The 22405-nt window shown below is 41.5% G+C and overlaps 1 protein-coding gene across 2 annotated transcripts in view; it reads right to left on the bottom strand.

Annotated features, from left to right (window-relative positions):
- The window catches only part of myo7ab (myosin VIIAb), a 32278-nt gene extending 10876 nt beyond the window's left edge, over positions 1-21402 (bottom strand). For both annotated transcript variants that reach the window (XM_034549579.1, XM_034549580.1), the window contains exons 1-30: positions 21385-21402; positions 18973-19086; positions 17451-17603; positions 15565-15749; positions 14783-14904; positions 14395-14537; positions 14167-14280; positions 13606-13759; positions 13404-13480; positions 12308-12427; positions 11982-12124; positions 11626-11836; positions 11263-11398; positions 10381-10487; positions 9092-9229; positions 8696-8854; positions 7735-7827; positions 7310-7404; positions 6752-6836; positions 6427-6645; positions 5290-5607; positions 4350-4562; positions 4026-4202; positions 3825-3914; positions 3057-3184; positions 2691-2817; positions 2113-2232; positions 1415-1588; positions 807-1034; positions 73-243 (exon numbers count right to left, since the gene is read on the bottom strand). In XM_034549579.1, coding sequence (XP_034405470.1) covers positions 73-243; positions 807-1034; positions 1415-1588; positions 2113-2232; positions 2691-2817; positions 3057-3184; positions 3825-3914; positions 4026-4202; positions 4350-4562; positions 5290-5607; positions 6427-6645; positions 6752-6836; positions 7310-7404; positions 7735-7827; positions 8696-8854; positions 9092-9229; positions 10381-10487; positions 11263-11398; positions 11626-11836; positions 11982-12124; positions 12308-12427; positions 13404-13480; positions 13606-13759; positions 14167-14280; positions 14395-14537; positions 14783-14904; positions 15565-15749; positions 17451-17603; positions 18973-19086; positions 21385-21402 — 4332 coding nt within the window. The remainder of the gene's footprint in view (positions 1-72; positions 244-806; positions 1035-1414; positions 1589-2112; positions 2233-2690; positions 2818-3056; positions 3185-3824; positions 3915-4025; positions 4203-4349; positions 4563-5289; positions 5608-6426; positions 6646-6751; positions 6837-7309; positions 7405-7734; positions 7828-8695; positions 8855-9091; positions 9230-10380; positions 10488-11262; positions 11399-11625; positions 11837-11981; positions 12125-12307; positions 12428-13403; positions 13481-13605; positions 13760-14166; positions 14281-14394; positions 14538-14782; positions 14905-15564; positions 15750-17450; positions 17604-18972; positions 19087-21384) is intronic.
- Positions 21403-22405: the final 1003 nt, after the last annotated feature.

The following is a 22405-nucleotide window of genomic DNA, read 5'->3' as shown; positions in this document are numbered from 1 at the left end:
CGCAGACAGATGCGGTTAGTTACCGTCGCCGCAGGTTCAAAACCCCGAGGGGTCGGCGATGGTGTCGGATACCTTTTTATGGGCGTTGACGATGAGCTGAGCCCACTTCTCCGCAGTCTTAGAGGAGCCGATCTCTCTGTCGGGGATGTAGGAGGGGATGAGGGTGAGCAGGCGGTCGTGGAGGATCTCAGAGCCGTAGTCCACGTAGTACTGCTGAGAGGCCAGCTCCGCCAGGTCCTCCTCCTTTAGGACACGGGGCGAGGAGGCCGATCAGGAGGAAAAAGAAAATATCAAATATCTGATAGAGGGAATGACTCTGTGTATACGGTCTTTTGTGTTCCTGCTCTCATACGAGTTGAACTTCTTCCAGCACCTCCTAATTATTATTAAACAGTTACAGTTTTGTCCAACATGACACAAAGTAATCACATGAATTGATAGAATAGGGTTGCAATCTTATTATCTTTTCGCAGATTTCATCAAGCAGATTGGACATGTTGACTCGTTTAGGATGATATATATATATAAAAATATATTACAATTATTAAAATGACTAAAAAGAAAAGCAGAAAATCTTCACATTTGTGAAGCTGGAATCATGAAATGTTTTTACATTAAAAAAATGACTAAATGATCAAAACAAATAAAATATACTAATTGATAACGTTATCTTCAAAGTGGTAAGTACCTCAGATTTGTACTTGATTAATGTAACTGAGTGACTGCTGTATATGCACGGGGTCTCCTTTGAAAAACAAATCAGTAAACTACCTTTTTAAGTACATCATGTGGAAAAAGCCGCTCACCCTCTCACAGCGGTACTCCCCGAATTTCACCCCTCGGACGATCTGCTGGTAAACCAGGTTCGCGGCGACGTGGTCCTCGGCGGGGTCGTGCCAGGGGTTGAAGATCTCCTTCCTGAAGAACAGCCTCCAGGGGGCGTTCCTCTCCTGGGCGCCCTGCTCCTTGGCGTACTGCTCACACTGGGAGACGGCGTCCATGACGTGGTCGCTGCCGCTGCCCAGAGACGACACCTGATGCGAAGCAGATTCTCAAGTCCGTCATCTATCAGATTTTAATATTCATATAACCGCCATCGTAGCAGACAACATTTGCTGTCGTCATATTACACTATATAGAGGCTTAAAAACTGCGAGACTTAATTAGAGGAACACTTAGTTTATCACACACATTCAACATCAACACGTGGAGTACAAGTAAAAAGTAGGATTATATGGAAATACAAGGTGAAGTACAAGGGCCTTGAATGTGTACTTAAGAACCACCCCTGCTGCGCAAACCAATGCCGTACTGGTCTCACGTCCTGGTCTCACATCCTCTGGTCTCACCTCCTGGTCTCACCTCCCGGTCTCACCTCCCGGTCTCACCTCCCGGTCTCACCTCCCGGTCTCACCTTGTCAAACAGGGCGATGTACAGCGAGAAGCCAAAGCGATCTCTCAGGTTGATCTTGTCGGCCAGAGCGTTGCAGAGCTCACTGGCGGTGGTGGCGGAGTCCGCCAGGAGAGTCTTGGTGGTGCCATCCATAAACGTTACTGGGAGCATGATGGGCTTCTTAGATTTGGTGGCCTGAAGGGGCGAAAAAAAGATTCAAATTCATACCGCTCGATAAAAAAAAGGCTCATTATTACGGGCTTCAAAAGTCACTTTTCTTTTTCACGTTTAGCAACCTTTTCCAGATTTTTTTATAGAGATGTGTGTATGCACATGCACAGGAAGAGCTATATAGCTTTACATACATACCTACGTATGTGTACTATGTGTGTTAACTTTCTCACATATGCCTAAGAGGAAAGGAGAATGAAACCTTAGTGGAGTCACATACAAAGCCTGCTAACATTGGGGGTTTATAATTCCAACTATTAATTCCAAATTTGATAGAATTTGTCTTTTTTAATTCTCAAATTTTGAAGATGAAAAACCAGAAGGGACGATATGGTTTTTGAATTGCTTATTGCTTAGTCCGAGCAGTATAAATAACATAACACATTTATTTTTTAATATAATTTTAGAGGAAAATTCAATACTTTCTACAGACTTTTTGGAGCATCCCAGCGTGAGCAGCCAACTGAGGCACGGAGCATGTTCAGTACCTGTAACTCCAACCAAGATGGCGGCTGGGTCCTTGTGCGGTTGACAAACGTCCTCCTCAACCTTTCCTCACAGTACGGAGCGTAACTAGGGGGACCGTTGACTAAAAATGTCCTTAAATACTGGGGGACAGGGGGAAAGGAAAGAAGACAAAAAGAAAGTCAGAAAAAAAAAAAAAAAACCTTCAAAGATTTTAATTGTTTTTACTGAATGCGATCAAAGCTATCAGAAAATGTAAATCGCAAAAATGTGAAGGAAATTCTTTTGATTTGGGCTATTTTTAACATACCATTTTCTACCATTAATCCTACTTTCCTGAATGTTTTATTCAATAATTACATTACATTTACATTACATGTCATTTAGCTGCGTCTTTTATCCAAAGCGACTTACAATAAGTGCTTTAAACCACGAGTCCAAACTCAGAACAACAACAATCAGCACAAACAGTAAATCCCACAAAAGACAACGCTGGGTCCAAACTGACCATTCGGGAATTCACGGCTGGACCGCAGTATTTGAGAGCTGCGGTGCCACCGTGCTATTTCCTCTACGTGAAGCGAGTCAGAGGTTTTCTTACTTTGACAAACTTCTCGGAGGGGGCGAAGCAGCCCACGCAGAGGGACAGCAGGATCCACCCGCGGGCGTGGCTGCTCTTGGACGGATTCTGAGTGAGCTGCTTGCAGATCTGACAGTAGATCTCGTCCCTGAGTCGTGGAAACAATACGATATTCCCAAAATTACGATTCGTCATTATTGTGGAGCCTCGATGTCTAACACCACCGTCGGGAGAGCGTCCCCCTTAAAAGGAGTACTCCTCCAATGTAATATTGGACTTCCGTGACACTGTTGGACTCCGGGGGGTTGAGAGTATTATTAAAAGGGTTAAAAATTTAATTTTTTTTTTCATTCCCCACATTATCTTTCCCCGTCGCCTGCAGGTCACCTGAGGGCGGGCCGCAAGATGCCGTTGCCGATGATGAAGTGAAGTTTCTCCAGGTTGGAGGTGGGTCGGTCCTCCAGCATGCTGTTCCCCTGGAGACCGTAGTCGCCCTCCGTCAACCGCCTGGTGACCTGGAGAAAGAAAAGCTCTTCAACAATTGAAATGAACTTTTTTTAAAAAGGCATCATCAACTCTAAACTTGTTGTCTGTTAGGTTGTCTCTACTCAGGAACTTTACCTGGCGTCGGGGTAACAACACCGACTGCGTGGCTGCTTTAACTTGTGCACATCTCGGTATCTGTCGTATTAATATTAGGACGTGAGGTCCCAATATTGACACAAGAGAGCTCGACATTTCTTGTACTGCTAATTAACCTTAATGTGACATTTACGCTGCTAGCTTCTCAAATTCAAGTTTACAGAAGAGCAACATAAAGATAGAGAGTTATCCTACAGCTCGTAACAGCATCTGAGGCTCATGGGTATTGTAGTTTTAAGAGCCCACCGCCACGTAACTGATGCACAATTGAAATATTGGTTACACTTTCTGACGGCCACGTCTAAAATAGATTATCAACACACTTGAGAATATCAGATTTTTACGTGTTAATACAGAATGGGCCAGAAACCTCAGAACACTTTTGCACACGAGAACACGCAAGTAATGATTAATATCAAAATAGTTGCTGAGTTATTGCGAAAGTATCGCCGACTGAATGCTAAAACATGTCCGAATACAAACAGAAATCTCGGTTGCTGGTTCGAATCTCACCTCCTCGGTGATCTTGGATTTCCTCTTCAGGGTGAGCGACACAAGTTTATGCCTCACGCTGTTCTTCTTCTGGGGGTCTATGGAGCTGTTCTGTAGACGCAAACGTGACGACTGATGACGACATTTTGGGAATGTCGACCACCTGACCATCATATAGTGTGGCAGTCTAAAAATACACCTTTGAAAGAAACACCCTCTCACCTCTCCCTCCACCTGTAGTTCCTGCAGCTCCCTCTTGTACGTCCTCTTGCCGAGCGTCTCGTAGATCTTCGTCATGACGGGGATCTTTTCGCTGCCGTCGTTAATGACCACCTGGCACTTGGGCTCCGGTAAGTCCCCCATGAACCTCAACACGGTGATCCACACCGCTAACGCAGCCTGGAGGACAGAGCAGGTGGGTTTGAAAATCGGCACCTTTTCATAATGCCTCCTCGGTTCGGCTAAAACAGACGGATGCGAGAACGCCGTCGCTCTTCGATTCTAACTCTCTCTCTCCGAGAGGGGCCGCGGCCTCGTGGCTCTCACCAGCTGGTCTCCTTCGTCCTCGTGGAAAAGCAGAGGTTGTTTCAGGGGTCGTCTGATGTAGCTGTGAGTGGAAACACACTGGAAGTACGTGGCTGCGAACTTGGAGAACTTGTACTCGGACAGATCCTCATCTTCCTCGTCTGGTAGCGGCATCGCTTCATCCAGAACTTCTTCTTCCTCAGCCTCCTCGCCGCAAGGAGTTTTCTCCAAATCCTGAGCGTGAAACACACACACACACACACACACACACACACACACACACACGGAGAGAAGAAATAAGTCCATAAGTGGAAGACATATTATTTTACATGGAGTTATTCTGTCACACTGGACTTCTTTTCTTCACAACACTGAACATAAACACCGTATAAATGTATTTACGTAACTGTATGGATCCTGTAAATATATAGGTTTTTCCTTTTTATTTAATTAAATCCTAAAAGCAGAGTGAACATTACAACGACTAGTTCTTAATAACATAGTCAGTTGGTCAGCGTGCGCAACACCAGAATAATTAAATCAAAGCTGCTCAATAGAATTCAGCCAACTTTAATTTCATTATTATAAATATGTTAAATGCGTTTTTTCCTACTGTGACGTGTCCACTATGAAAAGAATGGCTTTGATATCGTCCATTGTGTCTACAAACGTGTTTGTTTACATAAGAACGTCACCAACAATTTAGCCCAAATAGATAGCAGGTTTTTTTACCATTATAAAACATTTTCACATTTCATCAGAGCTTGAGAGTCCATTTCATTCATTGTAATCTAAAATGTTTTGATATACATAAAAAGGTTTAATCGGCATTATATTATCATTATATCTGCGTTATAAAATGGTCAGAACATTTTTTTTTTAATCGCGGTCATTTCGAGGACAGAAGAAGTTCATTCAGACATTTACATTTGGAACTCAAGAACCATCAAACGTCACATACCTCAAAACCAGCCGGTGCCTGCCCGTCCTGGTTGGGCAGCGGCCCGGTGCTCCCCAGGAAGCCGAACATGCGGTCCACCATGTCCGAGTGATCCACGGGCTGCTCCTTCTCCCTCTCCATCTGCTCCAGGAGCTCCTTCTTCCTCCTCGACTCCTCCTTTTCCTCCCGGTCCTTCTCCTCCTGCTGCTGGGCCAAGTGGACGAGCCTCTCCTGGTGTTTCCTCTCCGCCTCGGCCTTGGCTCGCCGAGCCGTCATCTGGTAACGCAGCTGCTCCTCCTCGGCCAGGCGCTGGCCCTCTGCTTCCAGGCGATGCTGCAGCTGTGAGGGGAGGAAACGGAGGGGGAAAAGGGTCCACACGGGCAGGTCGGGGGGGTTATTCTGATTAGCTTTTGACTACTTGTCTGTTTAAAATAGAGCAGAGGAACTGAAGGGAAACATTACAGGTGTAAACAGATGACTGGCTAGAAAGAATATGAACTTTTTACCAAAAAGCTGAACGCAATTGACAGCAGTTTAATCTCTATTCGGGTTATTTAAAGGGGCGTCCATCCACTTAACTTCTTCCCCGTCGGGTCACTGAAACTGCAGAGTTCCTCAGGAATATTATTTGGATAGTTCTCCGAAAGCTATTTATATCTTAACGAGCTGATAACAAACTGAGATTAAACAAACGTTTGCAAAACAAATCATTTATTACAACATTATCTTTCAGAACAGGATTAGAGAAAGTAATTCGGAAGAGTGTCAGAAGAGCAAAGCAATATTCTCACAGACATTTCCATATTACACAGACAGACACCACGCAACCAGGTTTAAACTAACTACTTACAAAATTAATATATAAAAGAAGGTTTTTTTTACGGTGACATATCAGGCCAGAACCACGTGGGAGACTTTCTTAACATGAGTAAGTCTTGTTTGCATTTAAAGGTCTCTGCATCCGGACAATGTAACTTTCCAAAAGAGACAATCTGAAGGGTCTGAACTTAATCTAATCTCATCTAATTCTCTTGATTCTTAAACAGTCTTTTCACCTAATAATATTCCTCACGTCTGGCCTCAACACATACGGCCCTCTCTTTCTGCCAAGTTAACAACGTGACATAAGTAGCAGTAGTAAATATAATAACTGTTTACCTCTGCCCTGAGCCTCTGGCAGAGGCGTCTGGCTATCATGCCCCTGGTGTAGGCCTGAAGCGTCAACACGGCACGGAGACGCCGCCAAAACGTCTGCCGGATGAGGAAGCCGCGGCAGCGGGCTTGGATGAGAGTAACGCGGAGGCGAGTCGTCCGGTAGCTTCGGAAGTGTTTCCTCGACCTGTAGACGGCCTGGAGGCGCAAGAAGCCGGACTGCATCTGAAAGAGAGGGACGCGTTTCAAAAAAAAGGTGGAGAGGACGTTATCATTTTTGTTCTCCCACGGAAAAACTACAAAACTACACATTTCAAAAAAAAATACTCACGATCTGGTATTTCTTCCTGCACAGATAACCCCTCCACACCTTCTGGATGAAAGTCACAGCGCTCCTCAGTCGGAGAAAGTGATTCCTAGGAGAGGAGACAGAGAGCGGATTTTAAACCAGACAGTGCTGGACTGTCACGAAGTACAAGGACTGTACTTTGAGACTCAAGTATGTGTTGATGTTAAAGGTTTTTGTGTTGCAGCATGATGGAACATATATCGTCACAAAGCTAAAAACCAGAGCTGGTGAAAAGTTGACTCTCACAAACATATGATGATCTAACAGAATATGATGCATTACTGTAGATTAAACTACCCAAGAGGAAATGAAGGCGTATACATCAGCAAGACCATAAACACCTAAAGCAGAAAAATGAAACATACACAAAAGCAGCGGTAATATTAATTCAGAAAAAATCATATATAAAAGTGAAACAGGGAACATTCTACTGAACAATGAGTGCTATATATATATATATATATATATATATATATATATATATATATATATATATATATATATATATATTTTTTTTTTGTGTATCAAGCTGACATTCACCTGTCTATAAGTCCACGCACAGCCTTCTGGATGAGGATGACCTTGTCCGTTATGCCCGTGTCCCTCTCGATCTCCAGCTGCATGTCGTGGTGGTCCTGACAAGAGATAAGCATAAAAATAATAAAGAGATAAATAAAGAGAACAGCCTCAGGGCCTCAGACCATCAGGGGCCCCTAATTGGTTTTGGTACTATACACCACTAAAGCACACGATGACCAAACTAAAATATAGAATATCGCCATCCTTTAAGAGTAAATTAGTTGTCGTAGTCCTTTAGTTTAACACATCTGGATCACACCAACGTTAAAGTGAACTCTTGGCTACACACAGGCATATTTTTTATGAAAACATGAGCACTGATGTGGATTCAGGGTCCAGAAGCTGCAGTAGACAACTTTTTACACACAGACAATAAACAAATGAACCTTGAGGAAAATCTTGGTCTTTCCAATCTGCCAGTCGTCATGTTTCCCCAGCCGGGCCAAGACGATCTTCTGGCAGGTCCCTCGTAAGTCGTCCTGGAAGGAGAGAGGACAACAGGTTCTACGTTATCAAAGCAGGAATATCTTAAATATTAAAAAAAGCAAAAAAGTCAGTTCGGTATATCAAGTTGCTAAAGCATTACGACATACGGTACATTTCTTAACACTAATATAATTAATGTAAACAATTAAAACCGTGTCAAGCAGGCTCAAATGCGAAATACACAATGTTTCATATTGTGTCACAAAAGGGTAAAATACTGTATTTTCTATATTGTGCTATGTTGTACACAAAACATTTGGAGTTATATAGAGATGAAGATGTCAGAGATTACATCAGGCTTCATGGAAAAGTTAGTTTCAGTGTTCAGAACCCTTAGCAATCGTTGCACCATCGGTGTGAGAGACAGACCATCATTTACAGCTGAGCTGATACCAATATCGTACCCGTGAGTGAGGAGGTGGGTTAGTTTTGGTACCATATACCAAACCTGTGGTGGAGACTCTGCACAGAAGTGCTGAGCAGACGGATAACCGCTTAATTAACAATAAATACATGTATTTACAGCATGTATCTCCCTAATAACACAAACGTGATGCTGTTTGTTTTTGGTTCTGTTTTGAATAGAGCCACGGTTAGCCTTACTTGGTCTTTATGCTAAGCTAGGCTAACTACTTCCTGACTCCAGCTGGTATTTTCACACGTGGCTTTTCTTCTTTCAGTACAAAACCCTTTGAATGCTTTCATCAACACAAATAAACTCACATTCAACTTATTTACATTGAGGTGTCAGAAAATCGAGAAATATGCCGGTGTGTAGTTTGGGTGAACGGACCCTTTCGTAATGTTACTGGGAGCCCCTTTAAAACGTGGTTTATCAGGACTGAAGAAGAGGCTGCTGACCTGTTTGTGAGCCGGTTTGACGCCGGGCATGAGGACTCGGTAGCGGTCCACAAACTCCCCGAAGGTGTATCGGATGGGATAGCCGGCCCGCCGTATTCTGATGGTCTCCATCATGCCGGAGTATCGCAGCTGACGAATGCACAGCTCTCTGTCAAATATCTGAAGAAAAGGCGGAGAAAAAACAGACCGAATTAAGAGCGGAGGCTTTCAGAAGCGTCAAATCTTCAGAGGACATTGTGAAAATATGGTCAACCTGTACAGGTGTTGGAACTATTTTGCTTTCTCGTCGAGAGTTAAGTGAGATCAATGTCTCCGAGGTCAATATAATGCTACAGCAGCTACGATGAGCAGCCGGGCTAACCTGGTTAGCATTTTTGTCTCGTGCAATACGCTCACCATGGGTTTTTTGAGCTCGTTCGGTTTTATGCAACGGACGAAGAACGGCTGACACGCGCTGAGCGTCCTCATCAGCATCTCCAGGGAACGCTTGAACTGACTGCTCAGAGTTGGAGAGCGTTTCCTCGTCTCGGCACCCTGCAAACACACAAAGACACGGCGGGGATACATGAAACCAGGTTTCACCAATACAGGTGAACAAGTGTCTACGGCCAGATATCAATTTTCTGATTTACTAAACTCAAAAAGGCACTTGATTGAAGATATTCAGTATATAACAGCCTTGGATATAATTAGGATACTATATGTATTTTTTTTAACCTCCATCATGCCACTCTTATTAGTCATTTGTGTGAAATTGTCCTAATTAGCACATGAATTCAAGACTTTTAGGCAAAGATTTCACAGAGACCTTTGATGTGAATAAATTTGCTCATAGGAGATATAGTGTTCACGAGAATGGGATGCGTGTGAGGTCACGGTGACCTTGACCTTTAACCTCTATAATCAAATCAGTTCCTTCACACCCACGTTCCCCTTCCAGACCCAGAGTTTTAACTTCTTATTTTCCCCTGTGATGAATTAGCCTGTTTGATTACTACTGAACACAACAAACGAATGAAACGGGGAACAAGGCAACAATCTGACAGCCGCCTTCACTGTAAAGCTCCAGCGAAGCCAAACAGAAAACAACATCTGATTGTCGTGTCAAAACGCAATAATTGCTTTTTTGGGAAATATGTTTGAGGACCGAGTTATTGTGTGTGTGTGTGTGTGTCAGAGAGTTTGTTGGTTATTTCCTTCATTAACTTAATGCTACGTTTTATTTTTGATCAAATAGACACTTTTCTCTCTGGTTTCTGCAACAACAACATGCAGATGAAAAGAAGAGCTTAAGGAAAGAAGGCACTTTCATGAGTTTCCATTCAGTCCACTTGAACACACACACACACACACACAGGGGGTTTTGAGTGAGCACTAAAGGCCCGTTGATTACCTTGGGAGTAGGGGTGCTGGGCTGCTGATAGCCACACAGAAACTGATGTGAGAGGAGACGACGGAGGACACAGAGAAGAGACAGCAGAAAGAGAGGAGGAGGTGTGCCATTAGTTAAACGCCGACACCGCGAGGAGAAAAACGCTAAAGGGAAGAATGTCATTATCACTCGAAGACAGGAAACGCCTTTAAAAGTCATGACAAAAGTTAAAAAGGAGGTGAAAAATGAGTCAACGATTACATGTATTCGTGCAGGCTAAATGTCGTGGGGGTAGAGCGTTTGTCGGTCTCACCATGGCCACGTCGGCCTGGAAGATCTGCTTGATGAACTTGTTCTTGGACGAGTGGACTAGCTGGATGATGTCGGTGTGGAGGCTGTCCCGGTTCTTCTCAAGGAAGCCTGGAGAGAGAAAAAGGGAAATCCGTTATCCGTAAATACTATTTTTGTGGAAAGTAAAAGTCCTGCCACTTCAGTAAATATATATATAAGTATTATCAGGAAGATAAACTCTATTATTTCATTAGATTACGGTTACTCGTGCATTAATATAAAAGTAGGATCTTACAGTAGTAGATGGTTGAGGAGGGGCTCATTTTAAACTATTAACTAATGATTATTTTTATTATGGATTCATCTGGTGAGTATTTTCTCCATTAATCGAACATTATTACTAATGCATTACAATTAATAACTTTATTAAAAAAGGAACAGCGGCACATCATCACATTTGTGAAGCTGGAACTAGGAAATGTTTTTGCATGAAAAATTCCTGAAACAATTATCAAAATAGCTTTTCTTCTAGTTGTTTCAGCTCTACTTAATAATTAGATTTATAAGAAAAAATTTTTTTATTCTAAAGGCTCTTTATGTGTTTTGTTTGCAAAAACTCTTAACTTGTAAAGCGGTTAGATATTGGTGTAAAAAGTACAATATTAAAGTATAAAGTGGCACGAAAACAAAAGACTCAAGTAAAGTACCTATGAATGTGTACTTAAATACAGTTGCGTAATGTTACTTTTGGATGGTTCTGCTCATCCCATCTGACCGTTAATCTTACCAAAATCCTCTCAAATTGCAACATAACCCATCACAAACAAGAGCTACGACGGAGGAGCACAAAACAAAACGTAAACAACACGATATAATGCTACAAAATGGATGAAACAGAACGCACCTCTGGTCTCATAGTGCACCACTCCAGCAAAGTGTTGGATACCAAACTGGGTGGCGTAGATGTTTTTAGGTGGGATGTAGTTGGAGTTGAGCTTGTGCTGCGAGTTGAGCTTGTAGAGCATCGTGGCGTCAGTTCCCTGGCAAAAGACAAACAACCCGGGCATCAACTTTAGAGAAAAGCAGAACAAATCTGTCGACTTCTGACTACAAATGTGGTTGACGCTTCAAATAATCTTGTAAAAAGGCCAAGAAGTAGCCCAGCAAATCAGTATATATATATATATATATATATATATATATATATATATATATATATATATATCCCTGAATGCATAGACTGCTGTAACTCTCCCTTGCGTTGCACCTTGGGGAACTTGCTCTCTTCGTCGATGAGGGAGATGATGTTCATGGGCTTGTTGGCGATCATGTCCAGCGCGTCCTGGTTGTCGGTGAACTCAATGTGCTGCCAGCTGATGTCCTCCAGGTTGTACTCCTCTTGCTCCAGTTTGAAGACGTGGCGAACGAAGAACTGCTGCAGGTTCTCGTTGGCGAAGTTGATGCACAGCTGTTCGAAACTACGGGGGGGGGGGGGGGGGGGGGGGAGGGAGGAGGAGGAGGTGAGAAAGTACAGCGTTAAAATTGGTGAAAACAACCCGTTTCGACGCCATAAAACTAGATGTTCCTATGTCAGATGAACCAATGATGATGGTTTCTAAGCACCTGTTGATGATGAAGTTCTCAAAACCAAAGATGTCCAGCAACCCGATGGACCTGCGCATGATGTTGCTCTCGCAGGAAGGCGGTCTGTATATGGCAGCATTGATCTTATCCACAATCAAGACAAACATCCGCCCGTAGATCCCCTGGAAGATGTAACTCGCGGTGAGTAGGAAAACACATCTTTTATTTAGTTTTATGGGATTTTTGGGAGTTTATTTTCATTACGATGTGTATATCTTGTGCACGTCAACGTCACTGTAGCAAGGTGAGACGTAGATGGATTTTGGTAATTTCAGTTTTTTTTGGGGGGGTAGAGGATCCGGTACCTTGACGAAGGCGTCCCTGACATCCAGGCCTTGGTCCACACTGAGAGGCGTGGCGACGCTTTCACCACGAGTGATCAGGGTGCGCGTGGTCAAGCACACCATCACGTCCTTCGGGTCCACCTGCAGCAGAGAAACGAGTGGAAATGGAGTTCAATCTAAAGCAGCTTCGCAATGCAAAGCTCTATTTCCACTATTGGTCCCCGTCGTTAACACGCGTCACGTGACTTTAACCCGCGAGCCGGACGGACCGAGTACCGGTTCCACTCTTGTAGCGTAACCACAAGAAGTTACGATGGAAGAAGTCGTGTTTCGCGGTTTTAAAAACATTATAGTCTTCAGTCTTTCAGAATCGGTCCACCTATTTGTATGTTGTCCAAACAATGTTCTATTACAAACTATTTTAACAATAAAGTCTCACAAATCTGACCTTTTGTGAATAGAAGAGCAAGTTGTGCTAAAAAGATCAGCGATAATGTTCTCGTCAGTCTACAATAACTTGGTCGGTATAACAAGAGAATCCATTTGCTCTGGAATGGTTATTACATTTAAAAAAAATTACATTTGATTCATTTTCCTTCACTTCATATCTTTAGAGAAGACCATAAATATGCATAAACTCGTCATGGTTGAGGAACTATTTCCTGATTCATTTTTAAACTATTTTCACAAACCAAACAATCAATCGATTAATGGAGAAAATAGTAAGCACGTTAATCCATAATGAAAATAATTACTATTACATAATAGTTAAAAATGTAAACATTAATACATGAGTAATACAAATCAATATATATATATATATATATATATATATAAAATAAATTTTTAGACTTTTAATACTTTAACTACATTTTATTGATTACATACTTAACCTTTAGTCATCTTTTCAATGCAGAACCTTTACTCGTAACAAAGTATTTCCAGAGTGTGTTAATAGTACTTTTACACGCACACACACACACACACACACACACACACACACACACACACACACACACACACACACACACACACACACACACACACACACACACACACACACACACACACACACACACACACACACACACACACACACAAACACGCACACACGCACCTCCATGAGTGAAGCAGCAGTCATCAAGTCGGGAGACCTCACAACCACACAGGCGTCCAGGTTGTCATACGTACGAGCTGAGGAGAAACCAAGAAGATAATTGTTCTCATCACAGCGTTGTTCTAACCAGTGCATTGTGTATTTTTACTATGTAACACAATAGTAAAAAAACAACTCTGTGTAAACGTGCCGCTCGTCTCACCCTCAAAGCGCAGGTTGCCCATGTGCAGGATGGCGGCCAGCAGTTTGGAGATCTCCCAGTTCTCCGTCTCCGTGAACATGAGGACCTTCATGGCCGACAGGATGCTGGAGTAGTCGCTCAGGTCGTCTCGACCGTCACACGCCGTACAGTTACCCTGCAAGGGAAGAGACACAGAGATCTTTATCGCTTCCTTTAATATTAGTGGAGAGCGAGTTGGTTTATTAGTTGTCTCTGTCTGGATGCGTACTATTGCTCTCTTTTAATGTTCATTTGCCAGCTCTTCCCTGAAGCATTTTATCTGATTGTATAAACCAAAATATATACTTTATAAAAAAAGCATAAATCCCCCCCCTCGTAGAGTTGAAACAATTAGTTGTAACCAACTTAATTTGATCATTTAAAATTGTTTTTCGGCAGTAAATATTATTATATTAAAATGAGTGTGTTAACGTGTTGTAATATATGTACGTGTGCGTGGTAATACAACCTCGATCGTGACCGAATATCTTTGTGTCAGTACACGGACATGCAGTCTGGTCTCTCACGCAGCCGTAGACTCACCATGGTGAGGTAGGAGTAGTCTGTGGCGAGGCCCAGGCCCAGCTTGGCCTTCATCTCCGGAGCCATCCCCTTCAGCATGCAGTAAAAAACATGGTAGTTCCTCTCGTCGGGAGCCTGGAGGAGAAGAGGGAGGGAGAACTTCACTGAAAAAGACCTGAAGTTACGACTATTTTCCTTTATCGACACTGAGGGCGTGTTGGATCTGAAACTACGATCCGGGTGTCTCACCTGTCGACACACACGAGACTTCTCCAGCAGGTACTGCTCTATCTTGGCTCCTTCAATTGCCCCTCGCTTGTTGAAATGGATATCTACGTACTTCCCGAAGCGACTGGAGTTGTCGTTACGAATGGTCTTGGCATTGCCGAAGGCTGAATGGATGGACCAAATAATACGGTGAGTGAGGTGATGGGGGGGGGGAGCACAGAAACATAGACAGAGCCAGTGAAATCTGTACAGCTGTGCTCATGTAGCTTGACGGTTAGCAAAACTGTGCAATGTCCACCTGCTGTTGAAGATCATTTGATACGATCGAAATCTCTCCAAGAACAGCTAGATGTTGACATGTGATGTGAATTTACATTTGAGTGTAAAAAAAACACAACGGCTATCTGACCCTCGAGGATGGGCGTGGCCTCCAGGACTTGCTGCTCTATCCAGGAGTGTTGTCCGCTGATGGCAGCGAGGAACTGCAGAATCAGCTTTGTGCTCTCCGTCTTCCCGGCTCCGGACTCCCCGCTGCCACACGGAGAGGAACCGTTACACTCGCAGAGAGCTAGATTAGTAGATTGAAACCGCTCTTTACGAAAAATATGAAGCTAACGACAGCAAGTTAAAAAAACTACCCCCCCCCCCGCCCACCCTCCCCACCCCGAGCATCTGTGAAGCCCACTAAGACAAATGCTGTATTTTGTTTCTCCAATCCTTTTACAAACTTAAGTGAAAGAAATGACAAATCGCTATTTTAGGGGTTGGTTATGAGTCGGACTATTGCCTGGGAGCAAGTTGCCAGGCAACTAGCACTAACGAGTTAATTAATATGCTTTAAAGATGCTCTGAGGTGCATTTTGTTTCCTTTGGACAGAGACAGGCGGGCAGTTTCCCCCCCCGTCCTGTGCTAAGCTAAGCTAACTTGCTAACTAGCTTTATTCTGTATTTATCGTACAGATATGAAATTGGAATCATTCCTCTCATCTACTTCTCAACAATACAAATAATATTATCCTGAAAAGATGCAGGAGTTGACTATCAATGACGAGACTCTTTGTGGTCCAAGAAATGGAAAATTGGAACTAAACATGCATTTTAATAAGATATTTTAACTGTCAATACTTATGTTGTTTAGCTTGTGTATGAATATCGTATATGTGCTTCTCTTAAGCTCTTCAGTGCACACACCTGATGATGCAACACTGGTCCTTGTTGTTCCGCTGCATGTTGAAGTAACAGTTGTCTGCTATGGCGAATATGTGCGGCGGCATCTCGCCTATCTTCTTATTGGTGTAGAGGCGGATCTGGTCTGGAGTGTAGATGGGGAGCAGCTGGTAAGGGTTGACCGCTACCAGGATCGAGCCGGTATACGTCTGTGGGAACCCCCCAAAAAATAATTTTACAAACTCAAGGAACTCGCAAGCAAATTCTGATAGCACCACAAATGTGCATCACTTGCTTTTGCACTAAGGATGTTACAGCGCAAACACGCCCATAATGTTTTCCAGCTGGATGCAATTTTGCGTCTGGTTGCAATAATCCATGTGGCGAAGCACGGTTGCCATAGCGCCAAGAACACAGAACAATGGCAGAGAGAAAAAGAGAAATGAAGCTACAGGTGCTGACCGATGAGACTTCACGGAAGGAATTAAACAAGCGACAGAGAGACACCGTATTAATGATGAATTATAAGAATAGTTCTTATTTATAGAGCACTTTTCAAGCCATAAGCACAAAAGGTATTTTCAAGGCGATGAAAAAAAAACAAAAAAACATAAGCAATATTAGGGATAAAAGCAAGCGGTAAATTACTTATTAAATGAAGACAACATAAATATCTATCAGAGGAAAGTTTGGGCGGGGTAATCCTTAAAAACATGCTTCTGTTTCCCAACTCTCTGAAGACACTAATCATTTCACTCTCGTCACACATAGCATGTAGCTATTAGCTTTACAAGTTTTATTTTTGTCTTATTAGCGGTGAATGCAACCGTCAGAGTCGATTGCATTAATCACATGAAACGGTAACTGTTGCAGCAAATGTAAACTTTCTAAAAGCAATGAATTATCTCGGATATATAAGCCGCAGCAAAAATGAGTGAGTGCACAAGCAAGAATTAAAGTCATTAATAAAAACAAGCAAACGGTTGCATTGTAAACCAAGAGAAGTCAAGAATTAAACTATTATCCAGGTTGAAATTAAGAACATGACTCGTCTGTAAATCTCTCAGTGGTTTAAGCTGAAAATACATCAAACTGTTGCATTTCTTGATCGTGTTAAACCACTTGAAGCACCTCTGTTGTATAAAGTGTGCTGCAAAAATAAATGTAATGATCTTGAGATAATTAGAGTAAAATAAAAAAATGAATGAGGCTACAGCAGTTACATGTTAAATATAGCAGACGTGGAGAAGATATGTTAGCGCGATGTGGCGCAGCAGAAGCGTTAGCCGTTAGCTCATTTTTCTATTTTAACTTCATACTCACCCTTCCACCACAATTCGTCTACATGGAGAGAGAGAACAAAACAACCAGAAGCTATTTTAGAACTACCTGGGACCGGTCTCAAAAGGAATACACAAACCAATTTCAAGTTTTTAGGAGGTCAACTAACATCGTAACCCTATTGAAGCCCGTTTGGTCTACTAGTAAAGCCCCTCAACAGGTGTAACCAGGAGCAGCGCGGCAACAGATCAGTTTGGGTGAGAAAAAAAAGAAGAGAATTCTCTTCCTGTTACCAAAGTAACCTGATTTGGGATCAATGCATGCAGAACATCTAACATAATTACAAGATAAATTCTGTTTCTATTTGGTCAAAGTAATGCGCTTCTTTTTCCATCGCCTTTATAAGTAAACCCGTAGTGGGGACATTCTGTTAATTGCTTTATTTATAGCAACAAGTAAACTCACCTGCAGGGTGTTGAAGGTACAAGTAAACAGCTTAACCTGAATAAGGACTTCACCGGGCGCGTGGCCACATTTCCATGTTACTCCCTCCATGCAAGAGTGAAAAAGAAGCTCTCTGACTGTCAACATCTGTTTACCCGTTAAGAACAAACAGAGGTTGTACGAACATAGATGACGCGTTCATTGTAGCGGATGAGCAGGTTGCGGAGGATGCCGGCTTCGTTGAGGTCGCCCAGGCGGATCATGTCCTCCACCCCGTGGAGGGAGGTCGGGTGCATGGGCTTGATGTTGGTGGCATTCTGAGGGGAAATCCAGTGTTCCTGCCAGAGAGAGAGAAAAGAAGATAAGATTAAACTGTTTGACCCCCTGACTGAGCAACATATTTCATGGATATTTCATATTTTTCTGTCATTGCATAACAATAATAGTACGGAACAACTGATCCAATTCATTAAAAGAGGGAACACATAACTGCGGGAAGTTTGTGTAAAACGATTCGAGTCAATTTTGAGCAGATTGCTTCCTGTGATTATTGTATCAGAGTTGAGTTTTGCTGTTATTTTTAGGAACTTTTAATACAATTAGCTCTCTGTATTATGGATTTCAATGACGTATTGTTTTTATTTTTAACAGCACTTTAATCGGCTTCTTTTTTTAAAATTTTCTTTTTACATTTTACATGGTTTTCTTCTACCTGACACCGTCGTTCTATCAGCTCCTTTGGTTGTTGTTGTGAGCTTTGTGTTCCTCACCGTGGCCCTTGTCCTGTTTATCTCAAATAATAATCCAAACGTTGAAAAGAACAATTTTATTAAGTTTTCTTCAAAGAAATTAATTGAATGCTTCACACCCCTTAAAATCAAGAAGGCATAAGGTATATATATATATATAAATCAGCATTCACATGATAAGAAGACATTGAAAATAAGCCAACTGGTTAGCCAAACCTATTAAGAAGAGAAAACAAAGTTTTCTGTTGTAAACATCCAACACTTTATGAGACATTGTTATCATCAATTTGAGACAACTGTAATTGTGTATCAATTAGAAAGATGATACATTATCATTGTTTCTCATCATTGCAGGTACAATGTGTAGCTACAATGTCAAGATGAGAAGGTCGTGATTTATGCAATCAAGAGCTTTCTGAAATTCTATGAAATAACCAAAAAATAGGATTCTTGTATTTTCTAGCATGAACTGCATAAAGAATACCATATAGTGAATATAAGCTATATTCTTTAAAGAGCCATTTTCTTTGTCTCCCAGCAGACCCAATGCTTTATAAACACTTAGGAGCCTTATTGCCTTATATGAATCAAAGGAACTCCAGGATCACTATTTTTAAAAATAGATTTATGACAATTAGTTTCAGGAACAAATTGACCCATTTGCTATTGTTTTCTCTACTAAATATAACTTTGGCTCACCAGTCGGTTGGTTTACGACCCGTCTGAACCGTGTTTCTCGCTCAGTTTGACTTCTTTTCAGTCGCGACGCCACACTCCTCGATATCAGCAATTAACTTAACGGTTTAATGTTGTTTTTTTTAATTACTGATAGAGATGATGAGCTAATCTATTAAAATAAAACAGAAGTTGAATCATCAAATCTAAAGGATTCTCCTTTAGGAATAAACGATAAACAAGCCTCATAAACCACCGCTTGTGATTCAATGTGCTGACTTACCCTCCCTTCATCATCCAGAACCTGGATCTGTCCAGAGTCGCACAGTTTGACCACGGCTCCCACGGGGACATCGAACTCTCGGCCCGTTTTAAGGTCCAACCACACATAGTCCCCCTGGATTATTATTTTTTTTAAATTACAAATTAAAAGAGGAAATAGGCAATTAAGCGACACGCAAGGAATAGTTTCTTGGTACTTAATAATAAACATAGCAAGACAAGAGAATAAACTACAACTTAAAAGACATACATACTGTACATACATACATTTTTAATAAAAGACAAAATAAAATATATACATAGTAGTAATATATATGTCTGTTTTAAAAATGAAAAGAGCTGTCCAGTCTTTCAAACAAAAACGATGAAATGTATAAAAGGTTTAAAGAATATGTGCATGTAGAGATAATACTCCATAGATGTGTGTTAATTTAACTCTAAAACTAAAACTAGCTACCAACAAGTTAACGGCAGCCAGAGGTGAGTGTGAGCTGGTTGTTATGTGACACCATTATCATGTAATATGTTCTGCTTTAATCTTCCTGTTTTTGTGCCTGTAATTGTTGTGCCAACTCTCTGAATGGGGGGATTAAATCTGAAAAAGGCTTAAATCTGACCACCTTCAGCCCAGTATGGATGTGACGCAACCCCTAAAGACCATCAGACTCGATAGGGGTCTACATTTAGAGGGGAGCAGCTGGTAATCTTATTTTATGTATCAGTCCAATTTGTTCATACTGTAGCGATAACTACCAGATAACTCAGAGTATGCCCCTTTGAGAATCAGTTTTGTTAACGTTTTTCCCAAAACAAAATATATGAATAAAGTCTAGCTTGTTAAAAAAAAGAAAGAAAAAAAAAGATTATATTCCAAAACAATCTGACTGAGAGACACTGGTGGCAAGAAAGTCTGAAAGTTTAATTTATACACTTTAATTTATATTTTATTTTTACATTTCCTTTTATTATTTAAATTCTTAAATGTAATATGCCCTGCTATTTAATTTAATTTAATTGTATATTTGTAAACATGTTTGCTTCTGCTTCAAGAAACTTCCCCCTGGGGATGAATAAAGTAAAATCTAATCTAATCTAATCTAATCTAAAATGAGAAATTGGATGGATTAATTTTGTGTAATTAGTTGAATAGCTGCCGTGGGACTCTTTAGTCGTGTGAATTGACCCTTTAACGTCCTGCATTATCCTTTTGCTCTACAATTAATCCATTATATCTGCAAAAATCTAATTTATGTATCAGGTGCCATCTAATCTTTTACGGTTATTATAATTGAACTTCTGCTTAATCTGGGTTTTAAGAAAGACTCCGTGAGCAGTGTCCCCTACAAAAAGGTGATTTAGTGAGTTCAGCGGCCCAGAAAGGAGAAAACTTTCTGCTGTCCTTCAACACCCGACACTCGAAACAGACCATAAAACCCTCAACGTGCTGCTCTGTGTTTGGGATTTCTACATTTGCAAAAACTGTAGTCAGAACAATACTAAAGAGTTTGGAGGGCGCTATTATTTCCCCCAAAAACAGAAGACTAAAAGTGAAAGGAAAGGTTTGTTTATCGACTCCCACGTGAGGTACAAACGTTAGCACACCGGGCTAACAAGCTAGCGTTTCTATTTCCTAAAGGCAAGGAGCACATTATTAGTTAAATATGTTATTGGTTGCATATACCAGAATGTGGTTGAGGGAAGTTTCCACTTAAGCAGCTCAGGCCAAACTTACACAAGACAGAGATATGTTTGCCAAACTCATTATTATTTGATTATTCCTCATCCGTAGAGCCTTTTTCTTAGAAAAGTAAAGCATATTGTTTGAAAGTCCGAACAATACAGCATTAATCTAACATGTGTGCTGCTTGTCCAGGTTTGTTTTTCTATAGTTAGCAGCCAAATCGCCCAAATAATATATTTATAATAATGTTTTTACCGCACAAAAAATGCTGCTCCAATATTTGCATGTTTTCTATGGATCGTCTGCCAGTTGAGGATACTGAGGATACTCATCTCTAGCATAATAGCATTTACGTAACCATCAATTCTATATTCACACTGTAACACAACTGTCACATGCACAAACAGCCGGCCCGTCTATGTAAACAAAGAACGGAGAAGCTGGGAAACACACAGACGTCATTGCCTGCTCAGGAAGGAATTATTCCATTATATCGTTAGCATATTTTAATTATCTAATCCAATTTGCACTACATGAATATTTGAACCGTAAAGTTTAAACACTTTTTATTCAAGCTATTGTTTGGTTAGTATTGTTGTTGTTTTAAAATATAAATATACTTGTTTCATTTTTAAGATTAATAAAGTACTTCATTCCTCCAGGCCCAACACCAGTAGGACCGTAGATATTAAAAAACTGAGACGAGGAGAGAACAACATCGACCCGACCGACCTGCTGCAGAATGACCATGGTTCAGCTTCGGGTTGACACCTGGTCATCAGAAGTCACCATGTGTGGGCTCAGCAAAGGAGACGAGTCACAAGCATCATCAGACTGAAAAGAACAAACAGAATAAATTAGGCATACATTTAAAAAAATAAATAATACAATAGTAGAAGCCCCAAGCAACTGCTTATATCGCTCAATGGGCTACCACACCGTTATTAGACACAGCAGGGTTTGAGTAGAGATAATCAGCCATGTGGTTTATCAGGACATAGGAGACCAGTGAAGGAAAGGGGGTGGGGGGGGGGGGGTCAAGGGTCTGGTGGGGGATGTTAAAGGCTTACTTGGATTCCTGGGGCTAATCTCATTGCTTAAGTACAAGCCATAGTTGGTACAGTTATGACTGCTGAATCATTTTCTCCCCCACTGAGCAGTCTTTCCTTTGTTGCCCCCTCACGATGACGACGACGCTGCGGTTTACGAGGACGTTCCAGCTATCGACGTGAAGCCGAGTGGGAGAAGTTCTCGCTTCGCACCGACGTGTTGAAGTTACAAAACACAGAGCACACTTTGAAGCCAGCATTTTATAGTAAAATTTAAAACAGGAAATGACTGTTGCAGTCCGCGATTGGGTGAAAAAAAAGCCCATTTTAAAGTCAAATGTGGAGCTACAATGAACCAAATAGATCAGCTTGAAGGAATTTGTTCAAACAGAACTGTGTGATTTGGATGAGAGCTGAAGAGCTGAAAGGGAACCCAGGTGACCTTTCCCCCCCGCTAATCCCTTTAAAGAAAAATACAAACACGTTGGGAACTTAAATAGCTCGTGTGACTAAAAAACAAAACCAGACCGTATGTGAGATGAAGATGCCACAAGGCGAGGGGATAAGTGTATTAATCATCCATTAGTGGTCCAATAAGTAGATTAAAATTTAGTTGCATGTGCCACACAAACAAATTAAAAAGGACTCTGCATTTCAGACACATTTTATATGTAAAAGATAAAAAACACACAGCTTCATCTTGA

The sequence above is a fragment of the Cyclopterus lumpus genome, chromosome 14, assembly GCF_009769545.1.
Source record: "Cyclopterus lumpus isolate fCycLum1 chromosome 14, fCycLum1.pri, whole genome shotgun sequence".
Lineage (NCBI taxonomy): Eukaryota > Metazoa > Chordata > Actinopteri > Perciformes > Cyclopteridae > Cyclopterus > Cyclopterus lumpus.
This window is presented reverse-complemented; position numbering and strand designations above follow the sequence as displayed.